The sequence below is a fragment of the Engraulis encrasicolus genome, chromosome 10, assembly GCF_034702125.1.
Source record: "Engraulis encrasicolus isolate BLACKSEA-1 chromosome 10, IST_EnEncr_1.0, whole genome shotgun sequence".
NCBI lineage: Eukaryota > Metazoa > Chordata > Actinopteri > Clupeiformes > Engraulidae > Engraulis > Engraulis encrasicolus.
Genome location: NC_085866.1, coordinates 51,288,767 through 51,306,372, shown reverse-complemented (window position 1 = coordinate 51,306,372; position 17,606 = coordinate 51,288,767). Strand labels below are relative to the sequence as shown.

The window sequence follows — 17,606 nt, the reverse complement described above, 5'->3', positions numbered from 1 at the left end:
GGGAAAGAAAAATATTCATTCAGAGTTCATTCATATTTTTGCTAATAAAAATAATACATATTCAATGGCCAGTTAACTTAGAATATTATTTAATTTTCTTGGATTATTTAAGATTATTAGTTTAATTTAGTCAGTTCACTTCCTATCTTTGGAGAGAGCAATGAACATTCTTGGTGACATCATAATCACTAAGCAACCAAAATGTTTTCATTAGAACACTGGCTTTAGAATTTTGGAGAACTAGAATGTTCAAACTAGAATGTTGGTAAAACATACTCACTTCTTACAAGAGCAAGCTGAAGGCAAGTCACTTGTGATAAACCTCTGCGATTTCAAAGCAATTTCAAGACATTTTCCATGGCATTCTCTCCAAGAACTGTCCACCAGAGAGAGCCATGGATTGGGACTGACCACCAGACTTCTTCTGAGCGAGTCATGTCCAACTCTGCAAGAGAAGTGGACATGGCATCTCACTGGAGGCCCCAGTCTGAGCATCCATACCAATATGTGCGATCCACACGGTTTTCTTCCAGTAAGAACATAACCTTCATAATCTAAAATGCTGCTAATGTTGTAATTTTGACAAAAATGTTACCATGATGTCATTTTAATAAATACACTTCATATTTGTAGGTAAGTATTGGAAGGAGTACCAAAAGGGCCCAGCTGTGTCTCAGGAGCAGTATAGTGGTGTGACCAACGTGCCAACCTCAGCCCCTCAGACCCTGAGGTTTGTGGGCAACTTGAGGCCAACTCCTGTGCCATCTCCTCATACCGGGGATTGCATCAAGGTCATCACCACCCCGTCATCTGATGACACAGCTGCTTGGCTAAAGGAGCTTGGGCCCCTCAAGTTTGTGGGGAATGTCAGTCTGCCTGCTGAGGTTCTTCATGGTCAGCAGAACAACATGGCAGTCAAGGCTGCCCAGATGCCCGGCAGCATAACCCAAGGAGGAGTAATGGCTCCAGGGATCAACCCGATTTCCTCAACATCTCCAGCTCCTGTGAGCTTCTTCACTGGGGAATTTGGTGGAGCTCCAACTCACTCCCATCAGGCCTCTGGCTCTCATTACAGCAGAGAGGACCACCTGAAGATGATCGAGCTCCACGGCGAAATGCTCGCCAAGTACAGACAGCTGAAGTTCAATGCTGACAACGTTGAAAAGATGATGAGGCAGTCGGTCCACTCTGCAGAGCTCCAGAAGAAGGCAGAGAGCGACCAAGACAGGAGCTGGGATGAAGAGATGGAGGATCTGGATGATCTCACAGGACGCCTGGTTCTTCCTGATGATGCCGTTGAAAAACTGGAGGCCATTCCTGGCATCTTGGACTTGGCCAAAGAGATGGGCTTCCCTGAGAGTCGTCTCATGAAATGACTTTATTCATAAATATCAAATACATATTACCTAGTGCTAAAATTAACATGTATTTTTTAATACTAAAAAATATTAGACTATCATCATCATTAATATTATTATCATTAAAATAAATATTTCTGTATGTAACAAAAACAACAACTGTGACCGAGTCCTTTCTTGCATCTGTGAATATCAATGAAGTACGATTGACTTGTATTTTATAATTAGCACTTCAATCATTTTCAAGTTTTATTTTTGTTTGTTTGTACTTTAAACGAAACCCTTGCTGAGTCTCTTGAGCTTGTCTCTTGCTGAGTCCCCTAAAGCGCAGTCATTGGTTTCCTATTTCTGTGAAGAAAAATACCTTGTATACACATTCACCAACCACTTAATTTAGCACACCTATCCAACTGCTCATTGATGCACATTTCTGATAAGCCATTCACATGGCGGCAGGTCAATGCATTTGGGCATGTAGACATGGTCAAGACGAACTGCTGCAGTTCAAACCGAGCATCAGAATGCAGGAGAAAGGTGATTTAAGTGACTTTGACCATGGCATGGTAAGTAGTGCAGGCAGGTTGGTTTGACTATTTCAGAAACTGCTGATATACTGGGATATTTGCACACAATCATCTCTAGGGTTAACAGCTACTAGTCAGAAAAAGAAAAAAAAATTATCCCATGAGCAGCAGTTCTGTGGTCGAAAATGCCTTGTTGATTGCAGAGGTCAGGGCTGATAGAAAGGCAATAATAACTCAAATAGCCACTTTTTATTACAACAAAGTTGTGCAGAAGAACATCTCTGAATGCACAGCACATTGAGCCTTGAGGCAGATGGGGTACAGCAGCAGAAGACCACGCCGGGTGCCTCTCCTGTCGGCTAAGAACAGGAAACTTACAATTCTTACACAGGTTCACACACTTTGGGCCACAGCCTAACTGAGTACAGTATTGTTGCAGGCTGTTAAGGATGAGTGTACATACAGTATGTACATACTGTATATCTATGGTCCCACCTAGCTACGTCTCAATGTATGAGGGGCACATCGCATTGCTGTTAAATCAGAAATATTGGTTAATGAAAAAAAAAAAAAAAACATTTTGCAGGCATGTGGAAGTGAAAAAAAAAATTCATAATATCCTACTTTCCTGGAAATCCATTTTACCCCTAAATTTTGGGCTTAACAAGATTGCGGACTCGCCAGAGTGGACACACACTCAAATCTGTCTGATAATTCAACACTGATTAGAAATTGTAATGCAAAATGTGAAAATCTGATTGCACGATATCACTTGACATGTAATGTTACCCAAGATATTCCAGAGTACTTGAACACTCAATACCTCAATCAAAACAGCATAACTCTATGCATGTAATCAACACTGAGCACTGAGATCACATGCATATGATCAGATTTTTTTTTTCTCTCTCGAGTAATCAAGTCAAGTCAAGTCGGTTTTATTGTTAATTTCTTTGCATGCACTGGTCATACAAAGAATTGAAGTTTCTTACTTTTCCATGCAGACATAGACATAGACTTTTGGTGTGGACATAGACAATTAGACATAGACCGTACACATACATTACACCTAGAGTACCTATGAGTGATTCTCTAATTCGCCTACACTTTTAAGTCAGTGGATTTCATTTGGCAATTCCACTAACTATTAACTGCATCCAATGATGTTTTGGACATTAGAAAACATTTATCTTTCATATAATACAGAAAGTGTAGACATAGCATTATTTCCCTCAGCAAGAATGAATATTTAATACTGGTTTTGGGCGTTTTCATGCCGTCCTGTTTTCCAAATGTCAGATTCAGTCTTCATATTAGCATGTAAAGAAACTTGTTTTGCCCAAGACGATTGCAAATGTTGATTCACAGTAATCATCACAATATGACAAAACTGTCAGAAAGACCACTGTCCTTTCCATTATACATGAAATTTGCCATTTTGTGTGTGTCCACGAAAACTGTGTTAACCGTGTCACGGTCTGAAACCTCCTCCATAAATCAGTAATGGTTTGGTCTTAGGCCATACGAATAACATCACGTGATGTCATAACCTCTTTGGCAGGATACGGGAAGACTTTTTGGTAAATTTTGAGCTCCATCCTTCCATAATTTAATCCATTCTTTTTCATGTTCTCATAGCGGGAAAATTGCCTGTCAACAGTGTTATCAACATATTCATAAGAATCTGAATTAGAAATCACATGTAGAAAAACACAGATAAAGCATACAGATACATGAATTGATTAAGGTGTTGTGGTGGAACTTCTGAGGTCCTCAGTTAGCACAACACCATAAAAATGGCTGAAATGTCAACGGTGTTACCGTCAATGGTGTTACAATTAAGTATGACAGTCAGGGTTGCCAGATGAGGCTGATGATTTCCAGCCCACAAAATGATCAAAATCCGCCCTAAAAACCCGCCCAATTCTATTGATTTATATGGCAGTGGGAAGGTTTTTCTGATAGATGCCATTTTTACCCGCAAACGGCCATCCTAAGCAGCCCAATTGGGCGGGAACCAGCCCAATCTGGCAACACTGATGACAGTTGAGGAGGAGTATGTTTTTGCCAATTTATATCCATATTGACAGACAAACAAACAAAATAATTTGTGTTCTAGGGAGATGGGTTTGTCTGCTCTGTTTTTTTCTCCTAAAAAAGTGCCGACTTGTTCCCCTGCACTGTTGACCGTAACACAGTTGAGTAACACCGTTGACTGTTTTGAAAGTATTTTTGCGCTATTGATCCCTTATGTGTTGGAAAAATCCTATGAACATACACTAGGGATTATCTCTGGAGAAGGAAGTCTTGTGTAAGGAGGGTGACTATATTCAAATCAGACGTTACAGGGATTTATGATGAAAAATGTGTCAGTCTGTATCACAGTGACTCATAAAATCCTACTTATGAAGCTCAACAATCACATTTTCTATATCAGTTGCACAGATTAATGACAACATTACTGCTAAGGGACATAAGCACTTTCAAACATATATTGTTTCAACTCTGTAGTATTTTTATATATGTTTGAAATGACATAGTATTTGTCCATAACACTGTTGACAAAATAATTAAGCAAATGTTCGTTTTCATTAGAGTATTTATCAAATGATTTAAGATTAAGCTTGGCAATTTGTTTGTTTGGAAACTTAAATATATACACTATGTAAACATCTAGGTCAATTAGTTGAAAAAAAATACTGATAATTGACATTTTGCTTTTGCCAAAAGCGTAGGGAAATCGTAGAATCACTCCTATACAATACCCTTAAAGACATATAAAGTGCAAGACTGGGCAACAGCAGACATACATAGAACATATTAAGAAGAGGTATTGTTGTGCATTTCCAGTTATGTCCTATTGTGACGTTTCTGACATAGTGATAGTAGCATTGTAATTGGTTTGTTCATGTGCTCATGTAAATGGAGTAAAGCCTAACCGTTTATTTCCGTAATCACTTTATTGTGCCCATGTAAACATGCTTACAGAATGTTTTATTGTTGCTGTGGCTCCACAGGAGAGCCTAGCAACAGCGTGCGAGCACGTCAGGAAGATGCGTGCTGACATGGGCGGCACCAACCTTTGGGCGCCGCTCAGCTGGATCCTGAGGCAGCCCCTGCACCGCGGCCACCCCCGCCTGCTCTTCCTGCTCACCGACGGGGCCGTCAGCAACACCGGACGAGTCATCGAGCTGCTCCGCCGACACGCACGCTTCACCAGGTACTGTAACGCACGTGACGCCACACCAGTGGCAGCCACCCACGGCCCTGTCGTCTGAGGAAGGGCCATGGGGGCCAAGACATTGAAACGCTCGCTTCACCAGGTACTGTACATTAACAACAGCCACCCACAGACCTTTAGTCTAAGGAAGGGCCATGGGGGCCAAAACATTGACACGCAGGTACTGTACATTAACAACAGCCACCCACAGACCTTTAGTTGGAGTAAGGGTGGTTGGGGGCCTAAACATCGCTAAAATAACCACATTAAAAGTAGTGAAATTAAATTGTATTAAATGGAAGTTCTTTGTTACGCTTGTGTCTTTTTACTTGGATTGGCGTTTTGATCCTGTACCCGTTTTTAAACCTTGTGGGTATATGCGCAACTTGACTCTGTGGAACATCAGCCACCCACTCACCAGTGAGCACACAAAGGCATTCAAGGAAGCTTACTGTAACACGACTGCATCTGCCTTTGCCTAATCAATTTTGCCTGGTTGTCATACATGGGATCACGAGTATGGCACAGCCACAGAGCCGTAAATCCATGGCTATGGTTTGGCAATAAACATGACTATGCAGTACAAACTGCCCTGCCCTGTTTATGCAATACATTCATACATTATAGGCGTACATTGAATATTTTTCTCACATGCAAATAAAATGGTTGCGCAAAGTGCATGTGAGGGGTAAAACAGTATGTGTATGAACTTTTAGTGATGATGTGAGACCTCCGTATTTCTGCTATATTGCCAAAGTGGCTCCTCATACCTGCAGTAAGTACTACTCAGGCCTAATTGTGTTTGGGAAACGCAGCCCAGAGGGTCTGGCCTTCCTGCAGTGACAAATGGCCACCCCCTGGAGGTGGAAGACTGTGCTTATATGTTTAAAACAATTGTATCTTTCTTAACCTAATCAAATCATCAGGTCGTGACTAAAGCAATTAGCCTGAGTCAGGGACATTTATCTATAGCTCTGGCTTGGCTATAAGCCTGTTCTGTGAGACTCAAATGTAGCACACAAAATCCATGTCGTCTCTCACAAACACTAGCCTGTCCGCTATATAAGACTGAATCTGAATCAAATGCATCCTTCAGTTCAGGCATTTACTGCACAGATATTTGAAAGATCATAGGACTCAGCTTAGACATTTAGCCCATACTAAGTCTGTAAACAAGCATGATAAACAGTGAATGATTGAATGAGGTAAGGCAGTAGCCTCTACAGTACATCATTGGCAAACCCCATCAGAACCAGGGTGGTATATAGAAGTTAGTACAGAGAGAATACAGGAAGAGGTCCAATATACTATCTCTGGTTGCTACTGGAAAGGATGGAATGGGGTCCATGTGGTCGCAGCAAAGCAGCAACACTTGATTGAAAGACAACCAAGGCACCCCCCCCCCTCTCACAAGCACACACACACACACACACACACACACACACACACACACACACACACACACACACACACACACACACACACACACACACACACACACACACACACACACACACACACACACACACACACATCTTGGATCTTGAAATATCATACAACATGCACATCTCAACTCTACATCAGGTACATCTAACAAACCTTTAGACTTCAGGTCTTTCAGACTGATACCTGAATAAAGCACATCAATCTTCCTCCTCATAATCGCCTTACTGCTATTAAGATAATCATCTTCAGTAAGATAATCATCTTCAGTACTGATGTAATTGCCTTCTGTTCCTGCGTATAACCTACCGTACCTTCCTAATAATACCCAAGAGACATCACATCTGTTTATAGTCGCTACAGTAGCCAAGGGAACAGTGCGTTTAGAAGTACATTGATGTGCTACGGCAAATTCTTAATAATGAAAAAAAGGACATTACCTAGTGTTAATGCATAGTGAAAATGATGACGTTTTTTAGCTGTGAAATTTACTTGCGAAATGAAAATATGATGCAGTGGTACTGAAAAAAAAAGACTCACCATGGCTCAGTTTCAGATAGGGACTGAATTTTTGTCCAAACCCCGACATTACAAAGCGCTAATGCATACTAATAATAATGACATACACTACAAGTGAAAATCACTTGTGAAATGAAAATTTGATGCAGTCATCCTAGGGGAAAAAAGAGCCACCATGGGTCACTTTTAGACCAGGACTGACTGTTAATTTGACCATCGACAGGTGCTACACGTTTGGCATTGGCCAGGGTGTCTGCCGAAGACTGGTGGAGGGGCTGGCCATGGTGTCTAAAGGGACCGCTGAGTTTCTCATGGAGGGAGAACGGCTACAGCCCAAGGTACTGTACAGTGGTGGAGCTATGGGGGGCCAAGGGTTTGACTGGGCCCTATGGTGGGGGCCCTATTGTGGCCGTATGGGGGGCCCTATCAGTGTTGTACCCTGGGGCTCAGTGTGCAATTGTTCCACCACTGGCACTATACAGCTGTTGCATGCTGCTGTGCTGCCGTCAGCAGCACATTTATGTATCTGGCATTCCCACACTGAGGTGTGAATATCACAGGACTCAGGCAATTATCAGGCCAGGCAATTATCAACAGGCTGCAAATTGCGGCTTGTCAAGGGGACACGGCTCTGATGTTTCATTTTCTCATTCTCAGTGGAAAAAAAACCCCATTCATACAATAAAGGGGAAAAAATATTAATTTTCAGCAAAAACAGCAAAGTGCAAAATCATTTCAATAACAGGATATGGTATGAAAATGTTGTTTATGGGTCTCATATACACAACAAATGGATCCTGTAATACATTATGAACTGACATGAGAAACATGAAATACATTCATCAGTACAACATCTTATTCACATATGTATTGTGAACATAAATACATATAGAAATTCATCTTGTACATCCATCAGGTCTTGTGTAGTCTTGTATTACATAAAAAAAGCAACAAACTTAACTGGCACTCTGGTAACAACACACTTATAACAGAGGTCTCGTGTGAATAGTTAACCATGTCTGTCATTGTTGGGTATTGTGATCAGATGATCAAGCTCCTGAAGAAGTCCATGACGCCGGTGCTGAGTGACATCTCCATCGAGTGGCTGTTCCCGGAGACCAAGGAGGTGCTCCTGTCCCCCGTGGGCAACACCTTCCTCTTCCCAGGGGACCGCCTGGTTGGCTACTGCGCCGTCTGTGACACCACACGCTACCACCCCAACCCCAAATCAGTGAGTGTAGCGCAGCCTCATACCCTGCCATGATGTTTTGACACCATTTAACCAGGCAGCAGTGCTGGATGTCATGTCATGTTGACACGGCCGCCTAGACCTACACCCTGCCCTAAACCTAGGCATCATGTTCCAAATGGATGCCAATGATAAAAAACGTGCTTTGTGTTCTTTTCTAAAGACTCAGAGGCACTTTTTTCAGAATATTAGTGAAACTATAGTGCTTCTCACACTGCCGATCAAACATAACTACTTTTCCTCCCTTAGTAACTCCAGGTCACCTCCACCCTCTTCCATTATACAGTAATCATGGAAGCAAAGGGATTCCTCAGCACACACAACTACTTTTCATTGATCTAGATATGTATTTAAAGAGCTCAGTGGCTCAAAGGGTCCCTGCTGGGTTCCCAATTTTGGAATCATACCACATTCATTTTTATTAAAAAGCTTTGTGAATGCTTTGTGTAAATCTCCAGGGACTGTAACCTACCCTGTAAATAATTAAATCGCTTTGGCTAAAAGCGTCAGCTAAGTGTAATGTAGTCGTGTAATGTAATGTGTCATGTTACAGGGCCTTAGCCCACTGAACCACAGCACCCCCACCACAAGTTACATTTGAGAAGACTTTTCTCATCTCTTTTCCCCCATCTAGGAGAAGCGCAGGCGATACAGCATGATGCGATCCAATGAGTCCACCAGCTCCGTCTTCTACCACTCTCAGGAGGAGGACTTGACTAGCAGGAGCGCACTGGACAGCACAGCCACACACAGCGGTCACCACGTGCACTCTGGAGCCATGTTCGATGGCTACCAGGACAGCCTGTCCGAGAGCAGCCCACTACCGAATGAGAACGACTCGGGTAAGGCACTACTGCAGTTGCCTGGTTAACGTCAGGTCAGACTATCTCACACCTGCGATAGTCTGGAGGCTAACTATGCAATGTCTCATAGGAAAGGTGTGGTGATTGCCCATGGCCGTTACGAATGTATCATTTGGCATATAGTACAGTATGTAGCCCATAACCGATTGTTTCAGTTGCATCTATTCTAACTTTGTAGAGCACAGCAGAAAAGAGAGGCTTTTATTGGAATACCCCTAGTGCCCAAGTTGTTCTTGAGTGGTAACTTTGGGTCAATGGGGATTATAACCAATAGACCAAACTCAGTGAAGAAAACTGTTAACATGTCCCTATATTACCTTGGGAACAGGGGACATTAATTCATGTCTATAGTAATGTTTTGGTTAGGAAAAATTAGGGTCACAGTGGGTTTCATTATATCTTATCAGGAATAGATGGCTGAAATCAATTTCCTCAAAAAGCAGGTGACATTTGAACCACAGAGGATGATATGCATGATCTGCATAATGAGTACTTGCACTCAGCGTTATTCTGTATGTCGGTCACGTATGGGTATGAATGAATATTATTCCGCCCAGCAGGAATGGACACACAAACGTCGCCAAGGAGACGGGCCTACAGCACCAATCAGATAATGGATTACAACCCGGCCAAGAGGGTGTACACGCCCAGCGACCCCACGTCTGTGATGGGCAAGAACCCTCTACGGAGAGCAAAGGTCCAGGAACTGATTAACCAGACCAGTCCTGACCATGGAGCACAGTGGAAATTAGATTATCAGGTCAGCCACCCCACCAACGGATGCCAAAACATACTGTAATCAGTTATTTATAGGCAAATGAATAGATAAGATACCATATGTTCAGTTGATCTGATATACAGTATGTCTGAAATCTACAGTAGAATTTCATTCCAGTTGCTTATCTTGCTTACAGTTATTCACTTGAAATGATTGGTATTGTCATCAGAGTTTTTACAAGGAATACCCAGCAATTAAACAATCCTACATTCCTTCCCCCTGCACTGCGTGTTGATAAAACAAAGCATGATTTAAAGCAGCTCCACTGAGTTGTTTCATCAGAGTACGAGCCAACCCCAAACAGTCATTTCAATTTCGATGGCAATCTGATTTGATGGCGGATCATGTCATTTGGCGTCTAATCGAATTATGAAGGCAGCCTTGATCCCTCCTCCTCCCGCTGGGCAATATGCTGTGCCTCCCATAGCTAATAGCTCATCTGAAATGAGTCTTCTGAAAGGGGAGAGGGAGGGAAGGAGAGTGGGGAGGGAGGGGGCGAGTCTCCTCCTTACACATGATCCGTCTGCACGTGCCTCTCTCACCTGTGCTGATGAGATGTCTAAATGCAAGGACACGTTTGTCTGGAATTCAACTGATCCTCTGGCTGGTCAGTCAGAGAGAGAGAGAGAGATAGTCAGAAAGAGAGAGAGCATGCAGGAGAGACAGTCAGAGAGAGAGAGAGACAGAGAGAGAGGGGGGGGGTAGTCGGAGACAGTGAGAGTCAGAGAGAGAGACAAATAGACAGACAGAGAGAGTGAGAGAGAGAACGATAGAGAGAGAGAGAAATACATTAGGACTTGTCAAAAAGTGCACGAGCGTTGGGATTGCCATGGCAGCAAAGAGACAATGGAGCGAGCGAGTGAAAATAGGCGGTGACGGGTCTTTTGATGTGCACAGTGCACCCCTCCTAATGACTGGTGCAATCATGGCCAGCGTTTTGGCTGAAGAGAGGGGACCAATATATATGATAAACACCCAGTGTTGTGCTAAATGAAAGGGGGACAAGAGCATGCGTGCAAGTCTCTTGTAGTATTGTTGTCGTGGCTCAGAATCTCTCCTATTCTGTAAACAGGGAAGCCAAAAGTGGGGGCACAAATAGGTCAGTTGTCTCCAGGCCCAGGGAGAGGGTGGGGGGGCAGAATAGGGACCTCATTACATTGTATGTATTGGGTGAGGGGGCCTTTCAGATTAATTTGTTCTGGGCCCAGGCAAAGCTGACTGTAAGTATCGTTTAGTTTAGAGATGCTAAAGGTACCCAGAGAGAACAACACAAGTCCATATTTATGGATTTTTCTCCCTGCATCTCGTGTAATGGGCCTTGTCACCCATATATGGATGTGATCTGAAGAGAATCTCCCACAAAGAGAGAAAAAGGAAGAAAAAAATCCAATAAGCTGCAATCAAACAACCATTTATCTCAATCCCCTTAGTGAGGGGGAGGGCCTGTGATTTAGTAAAATCAAAGGGATGTGTCAAATAAATCGGCTTTAGGCTTAAAGGAAAGGAAGCTAAACCAGATAGAACAAGGAGCATTTATCTCAGGGTGTATGAGGAATGCACGGGGGTTTTAAAGACAGACATTTATCAAAACCGTTGCCTTGCGTGAGAAGGAAGTCTTCAATGATTTGTGCATTTTTCTGAAGCAGTTAGTTTTCAGTTTTTGTGAACATCTGACGGGACTGCGATCCAATTGGTATTTGTCAAAGCCAGTGTGTGTGCGTGCATGCGTGTGTATGCATGTGCGTGTGTGTTTTTTTGTCTGAAGACATGCTTGTGCTCACGCACGTGTCCGAGAGTGTGTGTGCGTCTTTGCCTGTGAATGAGTTAGTGAGTGTGTGTGAAAGTGGATGTTACAATAAAAGACCATATCCTTCCCACAGCCGGTAATGAATTTCTCCTCCATATTCCCCATGTTCCTCCGCCCTCAGCCGCAGCTGGCCAGTTTGTGTGCCACGTCCTGCAGGGGGCAGACTGCTGCAGGAGGGGAGCATGGGCGCTGCCCCCAACCACTACAACCACCACCACCACAGCACCAGCAGGAGCATCAGCAGCAGGAGGACCACCAGGAGCCAGAGCTAGAGGCAGCGGCCCAAGTAGAGCCACAGTTTCCCCAGCCAAGTGCCAAACCACAGCCAATGGGACGCAGTACAGCCCCAGCCTCACAAGCCCCAGCTCCTGCCCAAATCCAAGCCCCATCATCTCCACACAGTAAATACGCCAGTTTTAATATATCGCTAATATAACTTCAGCAAGAGTTGAAATGAACACAGTTTCAGATCCCATTTGGTCCCACGTGCAATTAGTGTTAATTTTACCCTTTGATCAAAGTAATAAATTCTGAGTTTTTTAGGGATTTCTGCCTTTATTTTTGTCAGGATAGACAGGAAATGAGTGGGGAGAGAGAGATGGGGAAGGATCGGCAAATGACCCGGTCCGGAATCGAACCCAGGTTGCCGGCATAGCAACCTAGTGCCCTACATGTACCGTTAGGCCACGGCAGGGCCTTTCAGACAATTCTACTCAATATTGTGTAAATAATATTAACTGCTGTAGAGTTGAGGTTACAGTACACTGGCCACCTGCAGAATTTTACACTGTTGACTGTTGACTGCACTGTCAACTGCCATTTGACTCTGCACTGTGTTGTTAATACTCTATCTGGATTCATGAGTCTACACTGAAATGAAGAGTTTATTTGCAAAACGGTGCATCTACCATTTTATTACTGAAAATGACTGTTCAGAGGTCCTATCACCTATGTGTAAATTTTTGCCATTCAGATATAGAGAACATACTTTTTCTACCTATATAAAATGCATCTTGCAATGCAATGCAATGCAATGGAATGCCCAATAAAGAATTTCCCAACATTCTACAAAATGTAGATACACCGTTTTGCAAATAAACTCTTCAAATACTTACACCTCATTTTCATTTTGTTGTACTGTGCAGCTCCTGCTCCTGCTCCTGCTTCTGCTCCACTGCCAGCCCCTACCCCTGTGCCAGTCTTGGAGAACGGCTCCAGGTCCTCCTCAGAGAGCCCCTCCATGGGCAGCACTGGAGAGGGAGGTCAGTCATCAACGCTCAGTTCTCGTAAACACAGGGGGGGGGGGGGGGGGGCAGCAAAGAGTTCAGTTGTTACGGGCCCAGCAAGAAATTGGGGGTGGAGGGGTAGTCGGTAGGGAAATCAGGGCCTCATTCCATTCTATGTATTTGTGTGTGGGGGCCCTTTCAGAGAGGGAGGTCAGTCATGATGAAAGCTCAGCTCTTGCTCTGGGAACCAGGGTCATAAACACAGTGAAGACAATAGAGGGGACAAAGAGATCAGTTGTGCCGGGCCCAGGGAGAAATGGGGAAGGTTCTTATTGAATTGTATATGTACAGTATTGGGTGTGGGGGCCCTTCCAGATGACTTTGTCCCAGGCCCAGCCAAAGCAGACAACGGCCCTGCTGGCAGCAAATGTATCTGGAGATGTTTTTTTATGATCCATCAGGGTAAAATAACTTCCATATTGTTTTGAAATCACGTGTCTACAGTACAGTGCAAGTGTCTACACAGACGTTTTTATGCCCCCGTGAGGTGTCATTTCAGGGGTGCTTTCCTCTTCAAGGACAACCTTAGCATAGTCAGTATTAAATTTTAATATGGCTCGATAATTCTTGTAAAACTGTCGGAGGCTGCAGTAGAAGTCCAGTAGAAGGCCTTTTCGATTACAAATGCATTAGACGCAATGACATGAAAAAGTGAAACATCTGCACGTTTACTGTGGGATTGATCAGGGTTAGGATAAAACGTTCTCCCTGCCAAAATGCAAGGCTTTACTTTACATTTCACAAGTTAAGTCAAGTCAAGTGCTTAAAAATACCCTCAGCAGGGCACAACTTTAAAATCGCAAGTCAAGTACTTTATTTGTCACAGTTTAAGTTTGTGCAGTAAATGGCTCAAATAATAGGTGTCCACATTGTTATGGTAATTTAGATGGATATGTCAAAATTTAAACTCGAAATTGAAAACGAAATGGGCTCCACGCAGGGTCGATTTGCCTCCTGTTGCTTTAATGCTCACCAGTGTGGCAAATTGCTCAAATCATCCTTGTCCACATGCCTACTGTTATTGCTTATTTCGTTCAAGCTGTTCACGTGCATGCAGTGGCGTGGAACAGGGGGGGAAAACCCTGACTCATTCTTAGGGCCCAGCCCACCTGGGGGGGCCCATCGGGGGCCCTCCTATGGAAAATGGTCCATGGAAAATGTTCTTGAGGGGCCCATGAAAGAGGTTGTTCCTGGGGCCCCAAATTTGGTGCTACGCCCCTGCGTGCATGATGAGAGCAACCCAGAGGGTACATTTCATGGTGTTTCAAGTGCTGTGTCATCATCGCACAATGATCAGCACCGCAGACTTTCATTCATATTCTTTTTTCAGATCTTTATGTCTTCATTCAGAATAGGACAGTGAGTGATTGTGAGTGGAAATGAGTGAGACAGAGCGATGGCGTTGGACTGGATTTACATTATTGGTTCCTTAGCCTATTGAGCCAAGGTGCCCCGATTTTCATTTCCTTTTATTGCCTTCCATGTTATGCATGTCAGCTGTGCGAAGCGGAGACCCCTCAGAACCCTCACTATGGATTAGTTCACACATGAGAAAATAGATCAAATCATACTTGCTCACTGGGCTATTTTTGATTATTGTCATTTTGTTCAAGTCCCCGATTCATGTACGTATGGGATGGGTGAGACACCAAGGTCATTTTATTGTGTGTGAAAGTCACCAACAAGGCTGACTTTCATTCCCTTGAGGGTGAGAAATGTGCACATACATGGAAAAGGTGCAGGACAAGGGGACTAAAGGTTTGGAATGAGGAGTCTGCACACTGAGAGAATCTGATGAAGACAATGGTTGAACTGTTGAAACGTAATCCTGCCATGGAATTTAAAAAACAAATTAAAAAGGATTTTAAGTGTGGAGACTCCTCACTCCAAACCTGACTTTCATTTCCTGTCATGTAGACGGCTATGCACATCAGCTGTGTGAAGCGGAGACTCCCCAGGACTCCCGCCATCCCGTGTCTGCCGCCACCACCTCTGCCACCAGCCCCCCCGTCCCTGTGAGGGGTGAGTGCAAAGCTGTGGTGTCGGGGCTGCTGTGCGGTAAAGCGGTGAAGTGGGAGGTGCCATTCGACATAGAGCCTTACCTGGAGGGCCGCGAGCGGGAGGAGAAGGTGACCGAGGAGCTGTGGAACGAGACCTTCCACCACCTGGCCGCACAGTCCATCATCCAGGACTTCGAGCAGATGGCGGAGAGAGAGAGCGAGATTGAACACGGTGAGGGTGTACACAATATACACTTAGAGTACAGCATTAGTTTTTCATCTTGCATATCTTTATCATTTATATTCATCGGTTTCTTTGTTTAAGTTGATTCATTAACGGTGTGATGTATGTATACAGTATGCCATAAATGTGATTTCATTTACCCTGGTTACTTGATTAGCCGAGTTGAAAAACATTACATTTTGGAATTTTGGAAATGTGTACTTGGATGCACTTGATGAACCTCCATTCAGGACATCATCCAAAGTTACCTGGCATTTCTTTAAGACCTGTCCACATTAATGCAGATACATATGAAAACACATAAATCAAACTCAGAAAACTGAGATTTTTGAAAACCACTGCTGACGTGGAGAAATCTGAAAAGGCCTTAATGGCAGAACATTCTGAAAACTATATAAAAACGAAAAGATGGTGTGGATGCAGACCGTTTTACCTGCATATTCACATATTTATACATTCATCCGATCCAATGTGGTCATGGTCTTAAAAAAGATTGTGTATGTCTTGAACTACAGTGATGGAGGTTTTGTGCTATCACCTCACAGGGTCTGGACGCAGGTATCAGCTGTATGCCATTCACACGAGCAAAGCCTGCAACATCCTGAGCAAATACACAGCCTTCGTCCCCATCGATCTAGACACTAATGAATATTTACAGACCTCCATTGAGTTCAGCAGCACGGGTGAGTCACCCGATTGTGTTTGCACTCCACCGCACCGCACCACACCGCCACACAGCATCACGCTACCTGCCACATAGGATCCCAGTCCAATGCACAGCCCTAACAGTACATCAAAGGACCGCTGGTATGCCACACCATAAATACAGTGATGCCTTACTTGTGTGTTTTTTTTGCAGTAGGTCTATGAAGCCTTCTTGTTCATCTACACTAATATAAGTCATATACGTTTGCACATACCACATAAGTAGTATTACATATCATTCATTTGTATGTATAGTATACTGATAGTGTGGGGCCCTTTGGAATTCAGAAGTTTAAACAGAAGGACCAAGCTCCTTGATGATTAACGGTTCAGTAAGGTGATGTATGAGTTCTACATTCTACATTCTACGATCATGTTAGGGCCTGCATTACAGTACCAAGGACCCCTAGTCCAGTGCCTCTGCTAGGCATAGGCAGACAAGGGGGTCGCCTAGGGCACCAAATGACTTGGGGGCGCCAGTAACACCTGAGCGCCCCACAGAATTAGTGAAGTAAAATAAAAAAAATAAAAAATAAAGGTGAAATAAAACACTACTTTCACAATGATTCTTCATGGGCAGTCGCTCAGAATATAATGTATGACCTATGGTAGATCAGCTGGGCCCAATCAGATGTACAACGCTATGTTTACAGATGGTAATTTCTAATTACACGAAAAGGAAAGGGAGTGCTCACCTAGGGCAAGAAAAAAAGAATCGGTTCAAGCCCTACTCCATAAATAATGCTTCTCTATACTGTATGTGACTTACCTTCTGTATATCAACTGAATGTGCCCAGGAGAGGACTCCAAGAAAAGCTCCCAGCCAGGCTCGCGGTCCGGGAGCAGGAAGAAGCGAGGCTACTCTATCGGCCTGGGCCGCTCCCAGTCAGGCTGCATGTCGGAGGCAGAAGATGGCCTTCTGCCCGCAAGTGAGGACTTCAAATCAAATCCATGCAAAATGAACTTACCTTGACCACTGATTATCTGTTTGTGTCTTTTTCACTTTCTCCTCTTCTATTTGTTCTCATATCTCTAAAATTGGACTTCAAATTGAATCCATGCAAAAATTTGCTTCTCTCTATCATTTATCTTTTCATGTCTTTCTTACTCCTCTCTTTCGCTTTAGTCCACTTCCCACTTGTTCTCCTAACTCGTCATATTGGGTTAAGGCGTGAGAATTGAATGGACCAGTAAATTGCAGACCCCAATTCTTCCGTCCTGTCGTCTCTGAGTCATGAAGTCGGACTGCACTTACAGTACAGTGTGTGTGCACTGCAGCGGCCAAGTGGCCACAACGCCAGTGACATTTTGACCAGCTCCTTCCCTGCTGAGGTGGAAATGAAGGCTCTGCTCCGACGCCAAGGAGCACTCTGAAGCAATTTCAGACTAAATCTGCCAGCACTCTGCTCTGCTCTCCAACTCTTTTAGGGAGCACGGTGCTGTGACAGTGTACCCATGCTCTTTTTACAGATGAAAGATGGAGGCGACTTGTGCTATTACGCTGCCAGTCGTACAAAAAGAAAAAAAAATCCTTACAAATCAAACACCCTCTCTGTTGACCTTTGATTTTGTTTCCAGCCATATTACATCTGTCTTGCCTGCCACTGAGT

The 17,606-nt window shown here is 43.7% G+C and overlaps 2 protein-coding genes across 2 annotated transcripts in view; both read left to right on the top strand.

Annotated features, from left to right (window-relative positions):
* The window catches only part of vwa5b1 (von Willebrand factor A domain containing 5B1), a 52,694-nt gene that overhangs the window by 25,924 nt on the left and 9,164 nt on the right, over nucleotides 1–17,606 (top strand). Inside the window, exons 9-18 of the mRNA XM_063207695.1 lie at nucleotides 4,900–5,102; nucleotides 7,288–7,402; nucleotides 8,110–8,295; nucleotides 8,948–9,155; nucleotides 9,737–9,936; nucleotides 11,883–12,162; nucleotides 12,907–13,023; nucleotides 14,965–15,279; nucleotides 15,837–15,974; nucleotides 16,794–16,925. Coding sequence (XP_063063765.1) covers nucleotides 4,900–5,102; nucleotides 7,288–7,402; nucleotides 8,110–8,295; nucleotides 8,948–9,155; nucleotides 9,737–9,936; nucleotides 11,883–12,162; nucleotides 12,907–13,023; nucleotides 14,965–15,279; nucleotides 15,837–15,974; nucleotides 16,794–16,925 — 1,894 coding nt within the window. The remainder of the gene's footprint in view (nucleotides 1–4,899; nucleotides 5,103–7,287; nucleotides 7,403–8,109; nucleotides 8,296–8,947; nucleotides 9,156–9,736; nucleotides 9,937–11,882; nucleotides 12,163–12,906; nucleotides 13,024–14,964; nucleotides 15,280–15,836; nucleotides 15,975–16,793; nucleotides 16,926–17,606) is intronic.
* Nucleotides 242–1,474, top strand: LOC134456323 (uncharacterized). Its single transcript, XM_063207696.1, has 2 exons — nucleotides 242–532; nucleotides 634–1,474. The coding sequence occupies exons 1-2, from the start codon at nucleotides 358–360 to the stop codon at nucleotides 1,374–1,376; spliced, it is 918 nt and encodes a 305-aa protein (XP_063063766.1). The 5' UTR covers nucleotides 242–357; the 3' UTR covers nucleotides 1,377–1,474.